The 19,002-nt window shown below is 43.9% G+C and overlaps 1 protein-coding gene and 1 long non-coding RNA gene across 3 annotated transcripts in view; both read right to left on the reverse strand.

Moving 5' to 3' along the window:
* The window catches only part of LOC138284302 (uncharacterized), a 34,610-nt gene extending 27,028 nt beyond the window's left edge, over positions 1-7,582 (reverse strand). The window contains exon 1 of the long non-coding RNA XR_011201375.1: positions 7,472-7,582. This is a non-coding gene — a long non-coding RNA (uncharacterized lncRNA). The remainder of the gene's footprint in view (positions 1-7,471) is intronic.
* ANP32A (acidic nuclear phosphoprotein 32 family member A) overlaps positions 1-19,002 on the reverse strand; it is a 97,802-nt gene that overhangs the window by 61,471 nt on the left and 17,329 nt on the right. For both annotated transcript variants that reach the window (XM_069222917.1, XM_069222919.1), the window contains one exon: positions 11,251-11,400. In XM_069222917.1, the coding sequence (XP_069079018.1) occupies positions 11,251-11,400 (150 nt within the window). The remainder of the gene's footprint in view (positions 1-11,250; positions 11,401-19,002) is intronic.

Consider the following 19,002-nt stretch of genomic DNA (forward strand, 5'->3'; position numbering starts at 1 on the left):
TAGACAACTAGCATACAAACATTTACAGACACTGCGAGGAGCACTATAATCCACCTCTGTGCCGTGCAGTCATAAGGTGCCAACTCATAGTATTTGGCTGTGTCTGCTCTCATTCTCAGTCTGAGAGAGACCCAGGCCAAGACCATACCATATTCATGGATAGGAAGACCAAAAGTATGGAGGGTCAGTCCTGGCACAGGAGGGAGACTGATGGTAACGTTCCCAATTAGCACCACTTACCCCATCAATCATTCAGGTATGGAGTTTAGAGAGGAAAGGGCTTGCTGTTATACTGTGCAGTATGCAGCTTGTTATAAGTGCACTTTTCAAGACTTATTTTTTGTTTCTGTTAATTATTCAGTATAATTAACTATATGTATAATAATTGTTTTTAAGATAAAAAGCATGTCCTCTTTTTGTCAATCAATCAATCATGGTATTTATAGAGCGCGCTACTCACCCGAGGGGGGGGGGGGTCACTGCTGCTCGAAGAGCCAGGTCTTGAGGCGCTTCCTGAAGGCGAGGTGGTCCTGAGGTGGGCAGGGAGGGAATTCCACGTCTTGGCTGCCAGGTAGGAGAAGGATTTCCCTCCAGCGTTGGTTCGGCGGATGCGAGGGACAGCAGCGAGAGCGAGGCTGGTAGAGCGAAGATGGCGGGTGGGCGTGTAGAAGGCAAGGCGGCTGTTGAGGTATTCGGGGCCTTTGTTGTGGAGGGCTTTGTGTGCGTGGGTGAGGAGCCTGAAGGTGATCCTTTTGTTGACGGGTAGCCGGTGAAGGTGTTTCAGGTGGGCGGAGATGTGGCTGTGGCGGGGTACGTCGAGGATGAGGCGTGCAGAGGCGTTTTGTATGCGCTGAAGACATTTCTGAAGTTTTGCTGTGGTTCCTGCGTATAGGGTGTTTCCGTAGTCCAAGCGACTTGTGACTAGGGCGTGGGTCACAGTTTTTCTGGTGTCGGCGGGGATCCAGCGGTAGATCTTTCGGAGCATGCGAAGTGTGTGGAAGCAAGAGGACGAGATGGCGTTGACTTGCTTGGTCATGGTGAGAAGGGGGTCCAGGATGAATCCGAGGTTGCGTGAGTGGTCTGAAGGGGTCGGTGCGGTGCCCAAGAGTCATCCCAGGCAGACGGGGAGTTTCCGAGGATGAGAACTTCCGTCTTGTCAGAGTTCAGCTTCAGGCAGCTGAGCTTCATCCATTCTGCGATGTCTTTCATTCCATCCTGCAGGTTGGCTTTAGCGGTGGCTGGGTCTTTGGTGAGGGAGAGTATCAGCTGGCTGTCGTCGGCGTAGGAGATGACGTTGATGTTGTGTTTGCGAGCGATGTCGGCGAGGGGGCTCATGTAGACATTGAAGAGAGTAGGGCTGAGCGAGGAGCCTTGTGGGACGCCGCAGATGATCTTGGTGGGTTCCGAGCGGAAGGGCGGGAGGTAAACTCTTTGGGATCGGTCCAAGAGGAAAGAGACGATCCAGTGCAGGGCCTGTCCTTGGATACTGGTGGAGCGGAGGCGGGGTGCGGTGGCAGACGGTGTCGAAGGCAGCCGAGAGGTCAAGGAGGATGAGGGCGGTTGTTTCTCCGTTGTCCAGCAGGGTTCGGATGTCGTCGGTGACTGAGATGAGGCCGGTTTCCGTACTGTGGTTGGCCCGAAAGCCGGACTGGGAGGGGTTGAGCAGGTTGTTGTCTTCGAGGAAGTTGGTCAGTTGCTTGTTGACGGCCTTCTCGATGACTTTATCCGGGAAGGGGAGGAGCGAGATGGGGCAGAAGTTCTTCAGGTCGTTGGGGTCCGCCGTAGGTTTTTTCAGGAGAGCGTTGACTTCCGCATGTTTCCAGCTCTCGGGGAAGGTGGCAGATGCAAACGAGCTGTTGATGATGCTCTGGAGATAGGGGGCGATGATGGCGTCGGCTTTGTTGAAGATGTGATGTGGGCACGGGTCCGAGGGGGCACCGGAGTGGATGGTGTTCATGGTGGTTCTAGTCTCTTCAGCGCTGATGGGTGCCCAGGCGTTGAGGGTGATGGCTGGGGCTGTGAGTTCTGTGGTGGTCGGCGGGATCTGTGGTCCGAAGCCGTTGTGTAGGTCGGTGATCTTTCGATGGTAGAAGGTAGCGAGGGAGTTGCAGAGTTCTTACGAGGGTGTGATGGAGTTGGAGCTGGCGTTGGGATTGGAGAGCTCTTTGACGATGTTGAAGAGTTCTTTGCTGTTGTGGGTGTTCTTGTCCAGTCTCTCTTTGAAGGATGCTCTTTTGGTGGAGCGGATCAGCTGGTGGTGTTCGCGGGTGGCGATTTTGAGGGCGGACATATTTTCTGCGGTGTGTTCTTTGCGCCAGGTTTTTTCAAGGGTACGGCAGGTTTTCTTGGATTCTTTGAGGGCGTCTGTGAACCAAGGAGGTTTCCTGATGTTGGTCTGTCTTGGGTGGCTTCTGAGGGGGGCGAGGTTGTTGGCGCAGTTGGTGATCCACTGTGTGAGGCTGAGGGCTGCGTTGTTGGCGTCGGAGGTGATGGCAGGTTGGTTATGGTTGAGAGTGGACAGTAGCTGTTCTGTGGAGATTTTGTTCCAGGGACTGCAGGTGATAGGTTGTGTGCGAAGGCGGTGGGTCTTGCGTCTGAAGGTGAAGTGGACACATCTGTGGTCGGTCCAGTGTATCTCGGAGGAGTGGCTGAAGGATACGTGGTTGCTGGCGGAGAAGATGGGGTCTAGCGTGTGTCCAGCGGTGTGGGTGGGGGTGTTCACCAGTTGCTTGAGTCCGAGGTTGGCAAGGTTGGCGAGCAGGGTGGTGGTGTTGGTGTCGTTGTTCTTCTCCAGGTGGAAGTTCAGATCTCTGAGGAGGATGTAGTCTGGCGAGGCTAAGGCATGCAGGGAGATGAAGTCTGTGATGGATTCGCTGAACAGGGCGCGTGGGCCAGGGGGCCTGTAGACAAGAGTTCCTCTGAGGATGGTCCTGGGGTCGGTGTGGATATGGAAGTGCATGTGTTCGGCGGCGAGGAGGGTGTCTTCGGTGGAGGTAGGGACGTTGATGGAGCTCTTGTAGATGATGCCGATTCCTCCTCCGATTTGGTTGGTGCGGTCTTTCCCGGCGATCTTGTAGCCGTCAGGGATGGCTAGGGCGATGTCGGGGGGCGATGAGGCGTTCATCCAGGTCTCAGTGATGAAGGCGACGTCTGGTGCGGTTGAGTCCAAGAGGTCCCATAGTTCAATGGCGTGCTTGTGGACGGAGCATGCGTTGATGAGGATGCACTTGAGGTGGTTGTTGGAGCGTGGGCTGGTGGACGGATTACAGTCGTGGTGGAAGGTATGCTTGCATGTATGACAGGTGAAGGGTCCATGGGTGCGTTTCGGGCTGGCTTGGTAGCAGGTGGTAGTTCTCCGGGGTGGAGTGTGTGGAGGGAGGCGGCGGCGTAGCTATGCGCCGGGGTTTTGGGAGCGCTGGGGGCCAGGGGTTCTGGCGCAGGACGCGGTCCAGGCGCAGACGGGCTTGCCTTTGGCACGCCAGTGGAGGGAAGGCGGGGAGGAGGGGTCAGCTGGGAGGCGGAGTAGCGAATGGAAGCGGGGGGCGGGGCCGCACGGGAGGCAGCGGTGGGAAAGCGGGAGGGGGGAGAGCGGGGACAGGGAAGCGTCCGGAGAACGGAAACGGGCGGGAAAGGAAAGATCACAACAGGAGAAAGCACAACAGGAAAAAAGGTAAAGAGGAGATTGAAGGACAACAGGAGATAAGGCACGACAGGAGAAAAAGTGCAGCAGGCGAAAAAGATAGCGTACAACAGGAGAGGAAAAGGGAGAGCGGCAAAAGCACAGCAGGAGAAGAAAACGGAGCGAAGAAAGCACAACAGGAGAGGTAAATGGAGTGAAGAGGGCACAACAGGAGAAGAAAACGGAGCGAAGAAAGCACAACAGGAGAGGTAAATGGAGCAAAGAGGGCAAAACAAGAGAAGAAAACGGAGTGAAGAGGGCACAACAGGAGAGGAGAAAGGAGAGCAAAGATAGCACAACAGGAGAGGTAAATGGAGCGAAGAAGAGCACAGCAGGAGAAGAAAACGGAGCGAAGAAGAGCACAGAGAAGGGCAAAAGCACCGCCCAGGAGACGGACGGGAGCGGAGCAGAAGAGGAGCCTAGGACTTACCAGACCAGCGGCAGGGGCCTGGGCAGGTGGAGCTGCGGTGGCGGGGAACCCAACCCTCAATCTGTCAATCTTATGCCAGGTTTAGCTTTAAGGAAAAAGATAAATCTGAATTTTGAAAACTTGATCTCCTTTGAGGTGATATCATTTTCATATAAATTGTCCTCTTGAGTCGTGCCGAACATTGGTAAAAAACTAAATGCTTGTCGTGATCGTTCACATAATACAGCGCTGAGCTTCAGTTATTTCTTGACGATTTTACCTTCAGTTTTAGTTTACTCCCCAGAGTATAAGAAAAAAACTGCAGACTTGAGAGAAACTGCCATCTTTGTTGACGTGACCTAAGTAGTGCACTCAGAATATAGTGTGTATATATATATATATATATATATATATATTTTTGGGGGGGGGGGGGGGGGGCTGTCAAAGGCCAGTGAAAGAAGGAAAAAAAAAAAGAAACACAGTCAATGTAGGGTGGTATAGCTCTGCAGTTTTATCTCTTTAGTAGTCATATGCTTTATCAGCATGCAACGTACCATACTTTTATCCCCTTACGGTCACATTATGAAATTGTCCCTATACTCACTAAAGCCATCAAGGTTACATAGAGCTTCCGGTCATGCTGTGGGGTGAAAAGCTGAAATGTTATGCTATGATATACATGCTCTATCTTTGGCCTCTAATTTTTATGGCATTTGTGTGGTGGTCACCACTGATACCAACCGTATTCCCCTTGAATAACTGATGCAGTAAAAAGAACGAGGAGCATTAACAGAAGGAAACATCAGGTGTGTCTATCTGGATGTCAGTGTGCTTGGCATGGCTGTAGGGCATTATGCAAGCAATCACATTTTATATTATACCTGGGATATTATATGTAGTATTTCAAAAGTGTTTTCTTGAAAATTGTATTGTAAAATGGACCTTTGAACCTACTTTTTTTTCTTCATAAGGTTGTCATATGGGGAATACATCTCCCGCCATAACCTCTCCTTCAGTTCGAGCTCACTCACTACGCTAAATCATTAATTCATCAAATCATGAGTTCACCTCAGATCTCACTTTTCTGCAGCACCACTTTTAAAATCCACCAGTCGCCAGCCACCACTGATTTGTAGCTATGCTGGGATATGTCACGGATATTCCTACTAAAAGTCAAATGCTATGTGGTACTAGCACTGGTCTTCACAAATCATAGAGTAGCAATATTAAAGCCATCCACATCTACCCAAGGATACATGGGGACCGCTTCAACGATATTTACCAAATCTAGCAGATGATGAATCTGAAAATTCCAGAAATCACATCAGGGAATCTTACAACACAAACAGATTAATGAAGAGGAGGTAAACATAGGTAAGAGTAAAATAAATGTGGGTGGTAGTGCTTTGAAAACGAAACTGTGGCTCCTGTGAAGTTGTGGAGTGTTACCTGGGAGAATCGTGCCTTTAGTCACCAGAGGTTATCACACTGAGCAACACGAGAAGAGGAATTTTATAATTATTGTGATACATTAAGGAAGACCTTTAAACTCTAGTGTTAACTACCCTACGATGTCAGTACATGCGTTCACCTGGTTTCAAGCACTATGATAAAATCATGGAATGCACTTGTATTCCCCTACCTCAGCACAACTGTATATATTTTGTGACACTGCACCTCACGAATAATACATATATTTTTTTAAATAAAAAAAATGTAGCTGTGAGGTCTAGAAGTCTACGCACACACACATATTAAAACAGAACAAGTAATTTTAAAAAGACAGGAAAGAAACACAAGTGTTTTTCTTTTTATATAGGAAAGGAAGATATTTTATACCTTTAACTCCATGTACATAACACTGCTTTCAACAATTCCCGCCAAGTCACAAAGGGGACTTGAACTTGAAAACGTAATTGTTCCTATGCCATTCTTGCTTGCCACTCTCACAGATTTGTGGCACACTGCCAGGTGCTCGCAGCAATCTCATAAGAGAATGAAGTACCCCATGAGTCATACTGCACTTCTTACATCTATCAGAACCAGGCTTTCCCTAAAATATTCCACTAAATATATAAGTTCTTCATATGGGGTCTTCATCTTCAAAAGTTTTGTGACAAGGATCTACACCAATGATTAGTTTAACAAGCGATGCCTTGCCCATGATGAGATTGCCTACAAGGAGCTTACCAACCAGACACATTCCCTCGGGGTATTTATTATAAAGAAAACAAATGGAAGCAGTTGGGAGAAAAGCCATCCAAGAAACAAAGTTTTGCCTACGAGCCATCTTACCTATTTAGTAGGCTGCTTCAGCAGATCTGTCAAATTGTTTTTTTTTTTTTAAAGGAAATATCTCAAAGGAGCAAATCTGTCTTGCATGACGTGTAGTGGAAAACGCCCTCAAAGGAGTGGTCTCGAAACCTATTCACTTCATTAGCTAACGTTTGGTAGCATATAAGGAGGTGAAAGCTTTACAGAACAGTGTATAAAATGTATTTCTTTAATGCTGAGAAGTTAAATATACAGAACCTGAATCCTGAGAAGAATTCAAAAGCATTTGACTACATAGAAAAATCCAGTGCTGAAGAACTTGTAATAATAAATGCGAAATACCTAGCCAAACTACGTAGCTCACTAATAGAACTACATTCCTAAATGTAGTGTGTGACTATAACATGTACCTGTACTTATTAATAATGTTGTGCAACTGTATATCTATTTTTTATTTTTAGGGTAATTTTAACAGCACGTTTTACTATCTGGTGACTTCAGGGGATTGTTATGTTGAAATATGTGCTTACAGTGTAGTCTTCAACATTCATTTTGCTTCTTGGACTTTTTACTATAACATCCACATACGGCGACATTATAGCTATCGGACTATACAATGAACACAGCATGCAATATGCAACATTAATCTATCACAGTACTATAGTAGTTTTGAAATAGTGTTCTGGTTATTTCATGAGTGATAAACAATTATGAATGTAAACTGTAGTAGCAATTTTTTGCAGATTACAAATATTTTACCAATCACTAGTATCCTAAATTGTTCTACTTCAATCAGTCATTGATCGATTCAATATTGTCCACAGGGCTACACACTGAAAGTCTAGGAGCAACAACACCTCACATGATCTCGCAGCCATGGGCTATAGCATTTGCTTGAGAGCTATGATTTTTATACCAGTAATTCGTCCTGCTAATAAACGACATTTACGGTCAAGGCTCGTGGCCTCACTGATTGCACATTTGTTGTAAGCTAACCAACTGCTTCTGGTTGTCAAGGGAAAAACAACTGCAGCAAGAATCTGGACCCGCAAAAGAATGATGGTGAACAGCTGGACAAAGACAATGAATTGAAAATTGAAGTTACTTACCTGTTACCCTTATTTTGAATCTTGGTTTCTTTCATAGTCACGTGTTTGCATTTTCGGCCACCTCGTGGCTGCATCCAGAACAGTCACTTAATACTTTTAAAGGTAACCTATGGGAGTAAAAAGGGTGTCTGCAATTAAGATTGCATTATCATGGACGGCAATCCAGAAAATTATTGTTACAGACAGAATTTATACAATTATCAAATGAATTCATCCTTTCGTTCCTGCAAACGAATAATGCAAAACGTTAATTAAAAACAGGAGGATATATGAATTGGATGCAGGTCATTATCATGGCACTGTAGACAACAGCCAGAGACCAGGCAGCAAAGTTTGCAGAAAGCATAGACGGCGGACCAAATGAGCGCAGATTTCAAGCGCGTAAACCGTTTTAAGGCCAAGTAGGGGTTCGTGGCTATTCTGTCAAATGTTACATGTCTGGTCTCTGGTGACCTTCGCACTACACTTTGTAAAGAACATAAGGCAAATTAAGTGGTACGTAGCTGGAAAAGGCGCAGGCAGCTGCTACTTTATAAACTGGATTTTATGTAATTTGCAACATACTTTTCTAACCAGACCACGGCAGGCCAAATTGCAACTTTTTTCTTGTGTGACTGAAATAAACAAAGGCAACACAGTGAAGGGTAAGGCAGACCAGTTATTTTTCATGAAAATGAGGCTACTTTAGAAAGAAGAATTATACCGTCTCGACGTGATACTACTGCCTTTCGGATTATCACATGTCATACATAACACTGATCTCCATGGACCTCTTTGAGGTTGCAGGACCTTTTTCCTCCAAAAAGCGCTATGGTAAGTTTTTTTAAGCTTTTGGCACAGTCGTGATTTCTCGCTACTTGGCGGACATCATCACATTAGTATGAACAAGAAAATGGGGCAGCATGTTAAAGGACGCTTCACATATTCATTATCCTTGTTCGTTGGTCTCCAGGAATAATGCAGTGCACATTGATGTTATCAAGAAAATATGTTGGTTTATGTAACTCTGCTTCCTCCAGGTTGGATTAGAAACAAATGGTCCCCGCAAACAGCAATTGTCCAATACAGTCCAATTTCCTAATCGTTTGCTGATAGGGACACTCAGTTGTAGGTGGAAGGTCAGCACCTACCTCTGTAACTCTCTGCTGGCGATCTGCACATTGCTTCTCCAAATGCTCGTATTCCCTGCCACCTCACTTTCTGTGTCTCTCTGTGTTCCAGTCAAATGTTTGTTACCCTGCCCAAGTCATTCTTCTTGAGCTGTCGACCACAGCTTTGTTAGAGTTGTGTATATTCCTGCCATTCACGCATCACAGTGGCCAGCGTTCCACATGCTCGGATCCTGCAGTCAAGCTACTGGGTAGGGTGGCTCATGCATCCATGCTGTATGAAGTATGATGCTTGGTGAGCAGGAGGCACAGTTGTGCTATCCCACACAGAGATGGTGCAGCAGTCCATTTGTGTGAACTGTTGATGCTACTGTGTTGTTGTGTGCAGGAGTTTATTGCTTTGCTGTCAGATGTAGAGATGATGCACCTGTGTTGGACGCAGGCATGGCAAAACTATGCTGCGCCTGGGTGCATGAATGACACAGCTCTGAAATAGGGATGAGTGCCGGTGCAAACGTACCATCTGACATAGGTAAGGGAAGGAGTAGCTGTGCTAGTCAGAGCAAGAATTCTGGAGCATCTTGTTTCGTGACTACATTTCCACACACTTCAAAGGTTACTGTCCAAACGAGCTACAAGACCCACCCATTGCATGGAATGCAAAAGAGGCTTTAAAAGTATACTCTCTTGTGCATTGTCCACGACACCAGGCACCTGCGCTTTCAACGCCAATGTACATTTAGAGGTAAACAGTTGACATTTCAAGGGATAATATGATGAAACAACGCTGCAAAACATTATTTGTGATGTGGTCATGCGGAGAGGAACAAAATACCAGAGAGTGGCAGCGCATTCTGTTATTCAGTACACTGCAGAGTATTCTCTGGTAGGCAACCAACCACATTTCAGCTTCACATGTAAGCAATACTTACCCCTCTGAATCAGACAAGGGCAAATCTCTTAAGTATCCCTAATGTCAACCTAATGTTGGATGCTTCTGACACCTCATTTAACTTAGTATCAGCGTGCCAAAAGATTCCTACTCTTATTATTTTGAACTGGTTAAAAACTACAATTTTTTAATCAGGCCTCAATTTAATCCAGCAATTCAATGCAGCTTCTAAGGAAACTAACTTCCATGTTTTCTCTGCTCCAGAAAGTCCTTCCATTCCTTCAAACCAATCACTGAATACAGCCAATACGTGTTGTGTTTATGTTAAATCAGGAATAATTTAACACGTGGTAGTTTAAACTAGCTTTTCCAAAAATCTCATTGCTGGGCTGTAAAAAAAAAAAGAAAAAAGCGAAACATCAGACTGTCAAATTATGCCTGACCAAAACAGATGTGACTATGCTATGGCTGCCAACCAATCTCCAGTTGCTTCTGCCGATATCAAAATAATCTGCATTATACTGGGGGAAATGTACTGGATACCTACAGAAACTATCTGTCCACTATGTACCCTTCAGGAATCTGAAATCACTTTAGCAGAGCCGATTCAACAACGTCACGTGAAGGGACTAACATATGGAAGAAAATCGGTCTGTGTTCACAAACGATCTTGTGTCTTTGAATCTCACTAGTTTCAGTTCAGCAGACTCTTGTAAACATTTCAGACTGCTCGCACTGCTCCAAGTAAACAGATGACCAAACGTTTTCGTTTAACGACTGAACTGAGAAAGTTCACGTAAATAGACCTTACATTTTTGGTTGTGCTGAGAAGATGCTTTTAACAGACCATGCAAATCTAATGCGATCAGAGTTAGGGAATTGTGAAAAAAATATCAGTGCATAGTCTCCTGTGTCGAAAGCTTCTTGGGGAAGCATACACCAGAAGAAATCAGCTCGATCTTTCAAAAATCGTAATCTTCATCGGTTATGGAGAACCACTCCGAGACCCTTCCTGATTATTCGCCCAGTAAGGCTACAAACATTGTCGGTACCAGTGGACGTATGTGGCAGTGGATCACCAAATTAAACGGTAGGCTGGGCCTAAAAGGGTAGCAAGAAAGGCACATTGCATAGCAGTATGCGTCATGTTCTGTGCTATTATCACATCATTATGGTATTTTGATATCATATTTATACTTTCTGCACTAAATTGCTACCCCACTTAAAGTGTGATCAAAATAAACAGCCGGAAGTCGGCCAGCTAAACTTTTGCAAAGTGTTGGCGTGGTACCCATGTGCAGCAATTTATATAACTTTGGATCCACGACAGCTAGTAACAATTTATTTTGCTAAATTCTGAAAATTGGGTAGTTGATGGATGATGCAATAAATTCATGATTATGTGGAAAATGGTGCGCCTACACAATCACATTTCTAGAGTAGGACTGGATAGAATTCTTCTAATTACAGCGCTGTAATAAAAAAAAAAAACATCTGACAAGAGTTTAGAAAAGTGAGTTATGTTTTGAAAATAGACTGTACTGCTCAGCTGTCATAAAAAGTAGGCACTTACTCAGCCTATTTTCTAATCATTAGAGCAAAGAACTTTTACATCTGCCTGCGAATCCAAGCGTTGCCCCAAATGTCTTAACTAACACCTTCCCACCTCTAGACTTCCTGGATTTAGTTTGCCCATGTTTATGACCACCCTACATCTGCACAGCCCCATTTAGCAGACCAACCCGGGCCTTAATAGTAAGCAGTGGTGGCTCAGTTACCTTTTTGAGTTTGTTTAACTTTGGTAGGTTTGCCACAGAGGTCAGGCCAACGTTGATTGTGCTGAGGAACTCGAGCTCTGCAAATTCATCTGTTAGACCCTCAATTTTGCCCTCATTGGACCGACAATTGTCAAGAACCAGCTCTTTCACCTGAAAGGTAAAACAAGAGGTCAATATACGAACAGATGAAATAGACTGGCCAAGAGAGGAAAAGGAAGGGACGCGATATAAAGAGGGAGAGAAAAGTCTTGCATACAGATAGTCTTTACCAAACTATTAAGGATCTCAATACGGAATGCACTGTATGTCGCTACTATGGGCATCTTGCTGGTGGACAGGGGGAGAGCAGTAAGGATTAAATGGGGCTGGCAGGAGAGGAAAGCAGGTAGAAACGGGATGATAGGTGAATAATAAGTTATAGTAATCAGGGTCTAACATCACTAATAGCTATTCGAGCGATACCTGGGCTAGCCAAACAAACCACATCAGAAGCAGAGACCGTCTCTTCTTGCAACTGCAAAATGCCTACTGTTGGACCTCTTATGCTCTCCTCACAATATATTTACCTTTATCCAGGGCCACTGGAATTATGTGCAGGTAAGTACCCGTTAAATACCCAAATATGGCAATAAGCAACAGAAAGGCGACCAGTCAACCATTGCAAAGGGTCTTCCACTGAGCTGCAACGTGTGTCACTGCATTCTTAGTAACTTTTGAACTGTTTGAGCTATAAACAACTTTTTTGTTAAAATATGCAGATTATGCAGCAGATGAGGGATTATGTGGTCAATGTTACAAACCTGTAGTAATGCAAAAAACGCAGCAGCCGCACAGTCGTGTGATTCCTGTAGCTCCGCCTTTATCTGTGAGCCCGAAATTGAACGACAAGCAGGAGGAATGAGAACTGTTCTTCTCCCAAAAGGCTCGAGCACACAGGAATACAAGATGCATTCCCATCAACGGAGGAGTTCTTGGAAGAGTGCTGAAGGCTTGGTCATGATTGGGCTATCCGCGCTAGAGCCCTCACACTAGTTTGCTAGTTGCCTGCACAGTGTAAGCTACATTTAGAGCATTTTTTCCAGTCCGAAGGACCACCTATGCAGTACTCTTTGCAGTTCTGAAGGACACTTTGGCCTGCTCTACAGAGCTTACCTTTGAAATGTGTTCACTTCTGAAAGCCATATGTGATGTACTGTTTCAAGTTCTGAAAGACACCTGGATTATTTGTGTCCAGTTCTGGAGGCCACACCTAAAGCATGTTCACAGTAAAGGGGACCACATCTGAAGTATTATAACCAGTTCTGCGGGCCACATCTGGTGTGCTTACTGAAGGCTACACCTAGTATACTGCACTCAATTATGGCAGTCATACGTCCTGAATGATAAAGAAACTAGGGGCAAAGCAAGGATGGTTGACTAGAATAGAAAAAGGTTTAAACTACGTTTTACAAGAGGCTCAAGTATTATAATTGTGTTCTTCCTTTTAGGATCCCCCTTTTTAATTACATATGCTATTTGAATAGAAATAAAGACTATAAAATGCACATGTATTCATGTCACTATTCATTGCAAGTCTGCACTCAAGTCTGCTTGAACATATTTATGTTATTCCATCTGAATGGAGCTCTCATTTTCACTAATTATTTCTGAGCAAGATTTCATGGAAACTAAGAATTTCACTTCTTGTTTATTATTATTAAATAGTGAGCACTGTTTCACAGAGTGTAAGAAAGTGAGAGATTGTCATGGCCTTTTCTGCTAATTGTTTACAGGAACTTCACACCAGAGATCCAAGGACTGAGGCCATACTGAGCTGTATCACCTTCCTTTTTTGCTGAAGACTAACAGACGGCACATTTAGCCTTTTCTCAGCACTGTATGTGCCTGCCTGCTGATGCAGACATGAATAGCTGGCACTGCTATTATAATGAACACTGCTTTTTTGATCAGAGAAGGTATGCGGGTGTGAACCAGTTGTTTGAAACTTGAATTAGGCCCTTTCTTTGATACTAACTTTAGTAACCAAAGAAGAGAGGGTAAATGTCAACATAAAGAAAAGCTGTAAAAGTTTACCAATGTTACAATATTATTTACTTTGTACACTATTAGTGAATTGTATCACTACTATATTGTTTATATTCAGAATAGATGCTATTTATGTTGTGTGCACTAGGATAGGATTATGATTTTATTTAAAAATAAATCTTTAAAATGTATCCACCTTTTTCTAATTCTTGAGTGTCTTTCCATAATGAAATAGTATCAGTTCTACTAATCATCTCAGTGATCTCTCATAGAATATATTGTTACCTAAAACACATCTCATTCAAATATTGCTCAATGGTCCAATATTTATCAAATGGGTAAGAGTACTCTATACTCGCCCCACCACCAAGGACAGAGTTAACAATATACTATTGCACTTAATCAACATCCAGTGTGGCACTAGGCAGGGATGCCACCTGACTCCAGTGTTATTTGCATTCTGTGTGGAACACATAGAATGCTACATAAGCAACACTCCTGCAAGGGTCTCAGCTTCAGGACAGGATGCACACTCCTATACCTCTATGCAAATGATATAATCATTAATGTCAAAAACACAGCAATAAACTTACCGTTTATTATCAGAGAGATGATACAATTTGGTGCCCTACCTTGCCTTACAGTAAACTAGAACATGCCCATTTTACTCCCCTTAGCCTCTAGCACAAAGTGTGTAGAGACAGAATACGTGCTTTAGTGTTGTGACTCGCACATTAGGTACTTAGATATATAAATCCACACTAATGAGGAAATGGTGTTGATAGAAAACTATGGTTGGGCTCTCAATAAGATATCCACGCAGAAAGAGCATTGGATAAAACTGCCAATAACATTTAACTGCGGAATAGTGCTAATAAAAATGGTCATCATGCCTAGACTGCAATACCTGTTTAATTATATTCCAATATACTCAACTAAATATTTTTTCAATACACTGGAACCGTTGCTGACCAAATTAAAAGGAAATTAACCCCGTGGTCTGCACAATAAGCTCTTGGAAAGGTCTCACCAAATACACTGTGGTATCACAATTATATTCTCCTAGCATGCCAAGGTGCAACAATCCAGCATTCCTGCCCACTATGGAACTCATAGCAGGTCAGCAGCTTAGACAGAACGGTATCAGCCCCAGAAGCAAACCATTTAATAACAGCATACTCATATCAACTGATGAATTAGCTTCATCCACCGCTAGAATCCCACTGGATTTTTTCTATATTCTAGACCAGTGGTTCCCAACCTGTGGTCCGGGGACCCCTGGGGGTCCGCGAAGCCTCCTCTGGGGGTCCGCGACAGCTTAGAAAATTAAACAATATTAACAGATTAGGTCCCCAGTTTATAGTAATGACTTAGTGGGGTGTCCCTGGACTCCAATAATAAGTCAGTTGGGGTCCCCGAGTTCCAGTAATCATAAAGTGGGGGTCCACAGAGGTCAAAATGTTTGGAACCACTGTTCTACACTGAGTGACATGTTGAAGCAAACTTGAGACGTTCCTGACTATCCACCAGAGCTCCCACAACCGTCATACCTTAAAGTTGCCCTAGTTCCAGGCAACGAGTATGTAAAACAGACAGAATGGAGTTAGAAAAGAAAGCCCAAACCATGCTTGCTGACAGAACTAGATGAGGAGAGATCTAGATAGACATCTATCACATGAACAGTGGTGGTTCTGTAGCACGCATAGAGAGATCTCCAAGAATGGTCCACATGGCCCTGCACATTTAAAGTTTCTACATAGGGTGTATTACACCCCGGTTAGTTAAAAATGACTGAAGCTCAGAACTGAAGTGGTTTGCACTGACACATACTTTCTACACTTAGTGTGGATCTGTCCACCGGTGGCAGCCTTTTAGGAACATGCATTCTCTGACCTATCACATAAGGCTGCGACTAGGACAGACCCAGATTCCCTTGTGGTGCAATTGGGTTATATGTACAACATATTCAGGAAGACTGCAGATATATTGTTGTGGCCTTGTTGCTACCAGAGACGTGTTGGCATCCACTGGGGCACAGGTCCACAGCCAAAATGTGCACATTGGCTTAGAGATATGATGTACAGTAATGAGCTGAGTGAAGTCTAGCCCCAAATTCAGGCCCCTACATCACCCTCCATAGATTTTGGCACCCTGTTCATAGATTCCTCAATAACTCTTTACCGTTCAGTGAATAGGTTTCAGCTGCCACTACACCAAAACCTCTGGTCTATTCTGACAGAAGTGGAGGTATGCTCCTCTGAAGCAGTGCGTAACTTGGGTATCATCTTTGATACACAGCCCTCTCTTGAGAAACATTTGAACAAAGTGGCCAGTGTATGTTTTGCGCTACTTCACGGGCTAAAAGAAAAAAAAAAACATTTGTGCTGCCGCCACACGCCAAATTACTATTTGCCCGGGATGTTATACTCATCCGGCTCAGTTACTGAAACACCATCCTTTTTGGAGCCCCTGACTCCTTGATTAAGAGACTTCAAAGAGTGCAAAGCTGCTGCAAAATTAACACAATCTACCCAGAAGATTTTCTGCCTGCTATGCTCTCAGGGAACTTCACCGGCTCCCAGTGGAACATAGGATTAATTATAAATCTATATGCATTGTGTTTAGAGCCTTGCAGGGGTCAGGTAATGTACTGTTGCAACATAGACTGAATCAATATACTCCCTAGAGACACCTGCAGCGTACCATTGCTAGCCTTGCGCAGTTACCCAGGTTTCCATAAATCTCGACAAGGGAGCAGAGCCTTTCCCATTGCTGCTGTTCAGCTATGGAATAAGCCCTCTGCCACACTGTGGATGCACACAGATCTGCTGAAATTCAGGAAAGCTCTGAAAACCTGCCCCCAACCCCCCAAAAAATAATAATAATAATAATAATATATAAGGATCATAATAATAAGGATCATAATAATGGTGGTGATGACGATGATCTGTCTTAACCCTAGATGACTAACTGCAAGCATGTTGTATACTTGGAAAACAACACAGCAGTTATGCATTAATAACGCCCTGCATGACAAAATGGGGTTCTGCAGCAGATCACGGGCGGTTAAGGGGAATGCATTAAAACAATTGCCCAAAAAGTTCCGACTGAGCTGTAATATTTATGTCCCCCTCAGCAGACATCCTATACAAGGCAGTTTTGTTGAGCGACAGAACGGTTAAATAAAGACTTTAAAAAATATATTTATAATGTTCAATGTGTTGCGGATCGGGTGCAGTCTAAATGGCTTTAGGCTCAGGTAAGCACAATGACAATATTCTTAGTGACCGAGGGTCGGGAAAGCCTATTTCTGGGCCATATTCTGGAGCACTGATTCAGACGACATATCACAAGGGTTTGGATATAGACTCTTAAAACTAAAGGCCTTAACATAAGACTGGATATCATAAGTTCATAGCCATGGTAACCGTACTAGGATGATGATACGCTAAAACGTTCAACCTGTGGAGGTACAAAGCTCGAACGAAAGATAAACACTTCAAGATAGTCCAACACTTACAAATAGACTTGGCCATTACTGGTGATCAATATATCACAGTGTAGCTGCTTTGAGAGAGAACACGAAGGATTGTTCCACGTGTCTCAATGTGGTCTGTCATTTAATGACACATACCAAACAAACCTGCCTTACAGTAGTCAATAATAATTCCTAGCTTATTCTAGGAATCACTTAAGCTAAAAAGCGATGCCTTAGTGAGAATCTGTATATTCATTGAATATGCTTCCACCTTTTGTTTTGTTCTTTGAGAAACCCATTGTTAAAGAGCTGCAGAAGATGTTAATAGTTATGGCACTCGTAGTTAATCACGAGGCATATATGTTTCTTTCTTACTAAATAGTGCTTGAGGAAATAAAGCAGTGCTGTTGAAATTTAGAAAACTAGGAACAATCTGGGTGAGCCGTATGTAACCAGCGAACCTTCCATATTGTAATTATATAGTGTGAAGGTACTTAACATGCATGGAGTACCCATCTTCATGTGGACAGGAGCCTCCAGTCCCGCAAGCATTCCTGAAGTTACCACTGTGCTGTAACACCGGTGCTAGACCAAGGGACAAGTGTCTGCTGCCCTATGCAAAAATACTTGTGTACACCTATAGGTTTTTATTAAGTAGGGACACATGGACAAGGAGTTACATTAATTATTCAATAATGGCTGACCACCCTCATCTCATTGCCCTATGTACTGCAAAATCTTTGAGCAAGAGAAGGGATACTCTGGACACAAGTACAATGCGAAGAGGTGGTCTGAGTGACTTATGACAATGTTTAATCGCTGGCAGAAAGCAGGCTTAGTAGCTAAACCTAATAAGGCTAAAGATCGGCCATCTGCCTATCAATGCTGCGTTTCTTTGAGTGCCGTCCTTGGTAGGCGCAGAGGCCTGCTTTTGGGTGTCAAGCACAGACCAAGGTTGCAATATCACCACTGAAGACCATAAGCAACATTTGTTCTGTGTTGAAATTTTGTTTTACCTTTGAAATGATAAAGAGTTTTAACACCAGAGTACCTTCAGAATGATGGCAAAACAGACAAACAAAATACTCAAGATTACATAACACCCTTTAGGTGAGATCCACATAAAGCAGCTAGTGGTTTGATAAGAAACCAATGCATCTTTTTTTAACTAACTCTGTCAGTTTACAGGACCGATATAGTCCCCTTCTCAGGGAGTGAAATGGATCTCCAGGTTTAAATTGAGAATGGGGCTATTAGAGGTTTCTTTGATTTGAAAGTGAATCTGGGAATAGCCTTGCGGTCACCATGTAGTATTGTGGTCATGGCCACAGTAACAGAATTAAGAAGGCAGGTGTCAAAAATATCCAACGTCGAAATACACCTCATACATTAAATATTGACTAATCTTCATAGCCACCACATTTGTGAATGACAGAACATTAGATTTTGATTCTAGGGTGGTCAGGATTCCCGCCAAAACAGTCACTAAGAGCTAAACCCCCACGCCCCAACAGTAACTTCTGTGACTCAATTAGCTACTAAGAGCTATAAAACTATCCCTGTCAGGCAAGCCCATCATTCTTTCTGGATCCCTCTTGACTACTGGCTGAACTGTATGTGTGTGTGTGGGAAGAGACATCCCATCACAACCTCCTCTGTTAACCGCTTTGGCACCTGTATCCCGATTGTATGCGCCCAATAGCTGACACTCAATATGACTGAGTAACTACTGTGAGCAGGAATAAGTATGACAGAGGTGGGTAGCTTTGGAATGGTTGTTTCACTGGGTCAGTTGTCCTGCTATGCAGGCACTGCTTTTACTATTTGTAAGTACCGAAACCAGTGGTCTTTAATGTCTCCTGGAGATGGTTCCACAAGCTGAGTAGATCTCATATGGCAGGTGGGCACCACAAATCGGATGGCTGTGTGGCGCCCCTTGGAGTCTGATGCAAAAATCTGAAAGGTGTACATTCAGTGCCGTTCATGTAGAAATCCCTGCAATAATCATGGTGAAAGACAAATATGCAAGTTAATGCAAGCCAACAAACGGATCTGATAAACAGCTGTCTCCAAAGACACTTTATGTGTTCACAAAGCAGGGTATATTTTTTTTTCTTCAATTTAACGCTTCTCTAGAGCAGCTTCCCTTGAAGGCTCAACTACCTCTTTATACTCCATACAGTAGTGTAAGTGATGGCATGAATTTAATCCATACTGAGGAGGGTCTGTTGAAGTTAGTGAATGCAACG

Source organism: Pleurodeles waltl, chromosome 3_1, assembly GCF_031143425.1.
Source record: "Pleurodeles waltl isolate 20211129_DDA chromosome 3_1, aPleWal1.hap1.20221129, whole genome shotgun sequence".
NCBI classification, from domain to species: Eukaryota; Metazoa; Chordata; class Amphibia; order Caudata; family Salamandridae; genus Pleurodeles; species Pleurodeles waltl.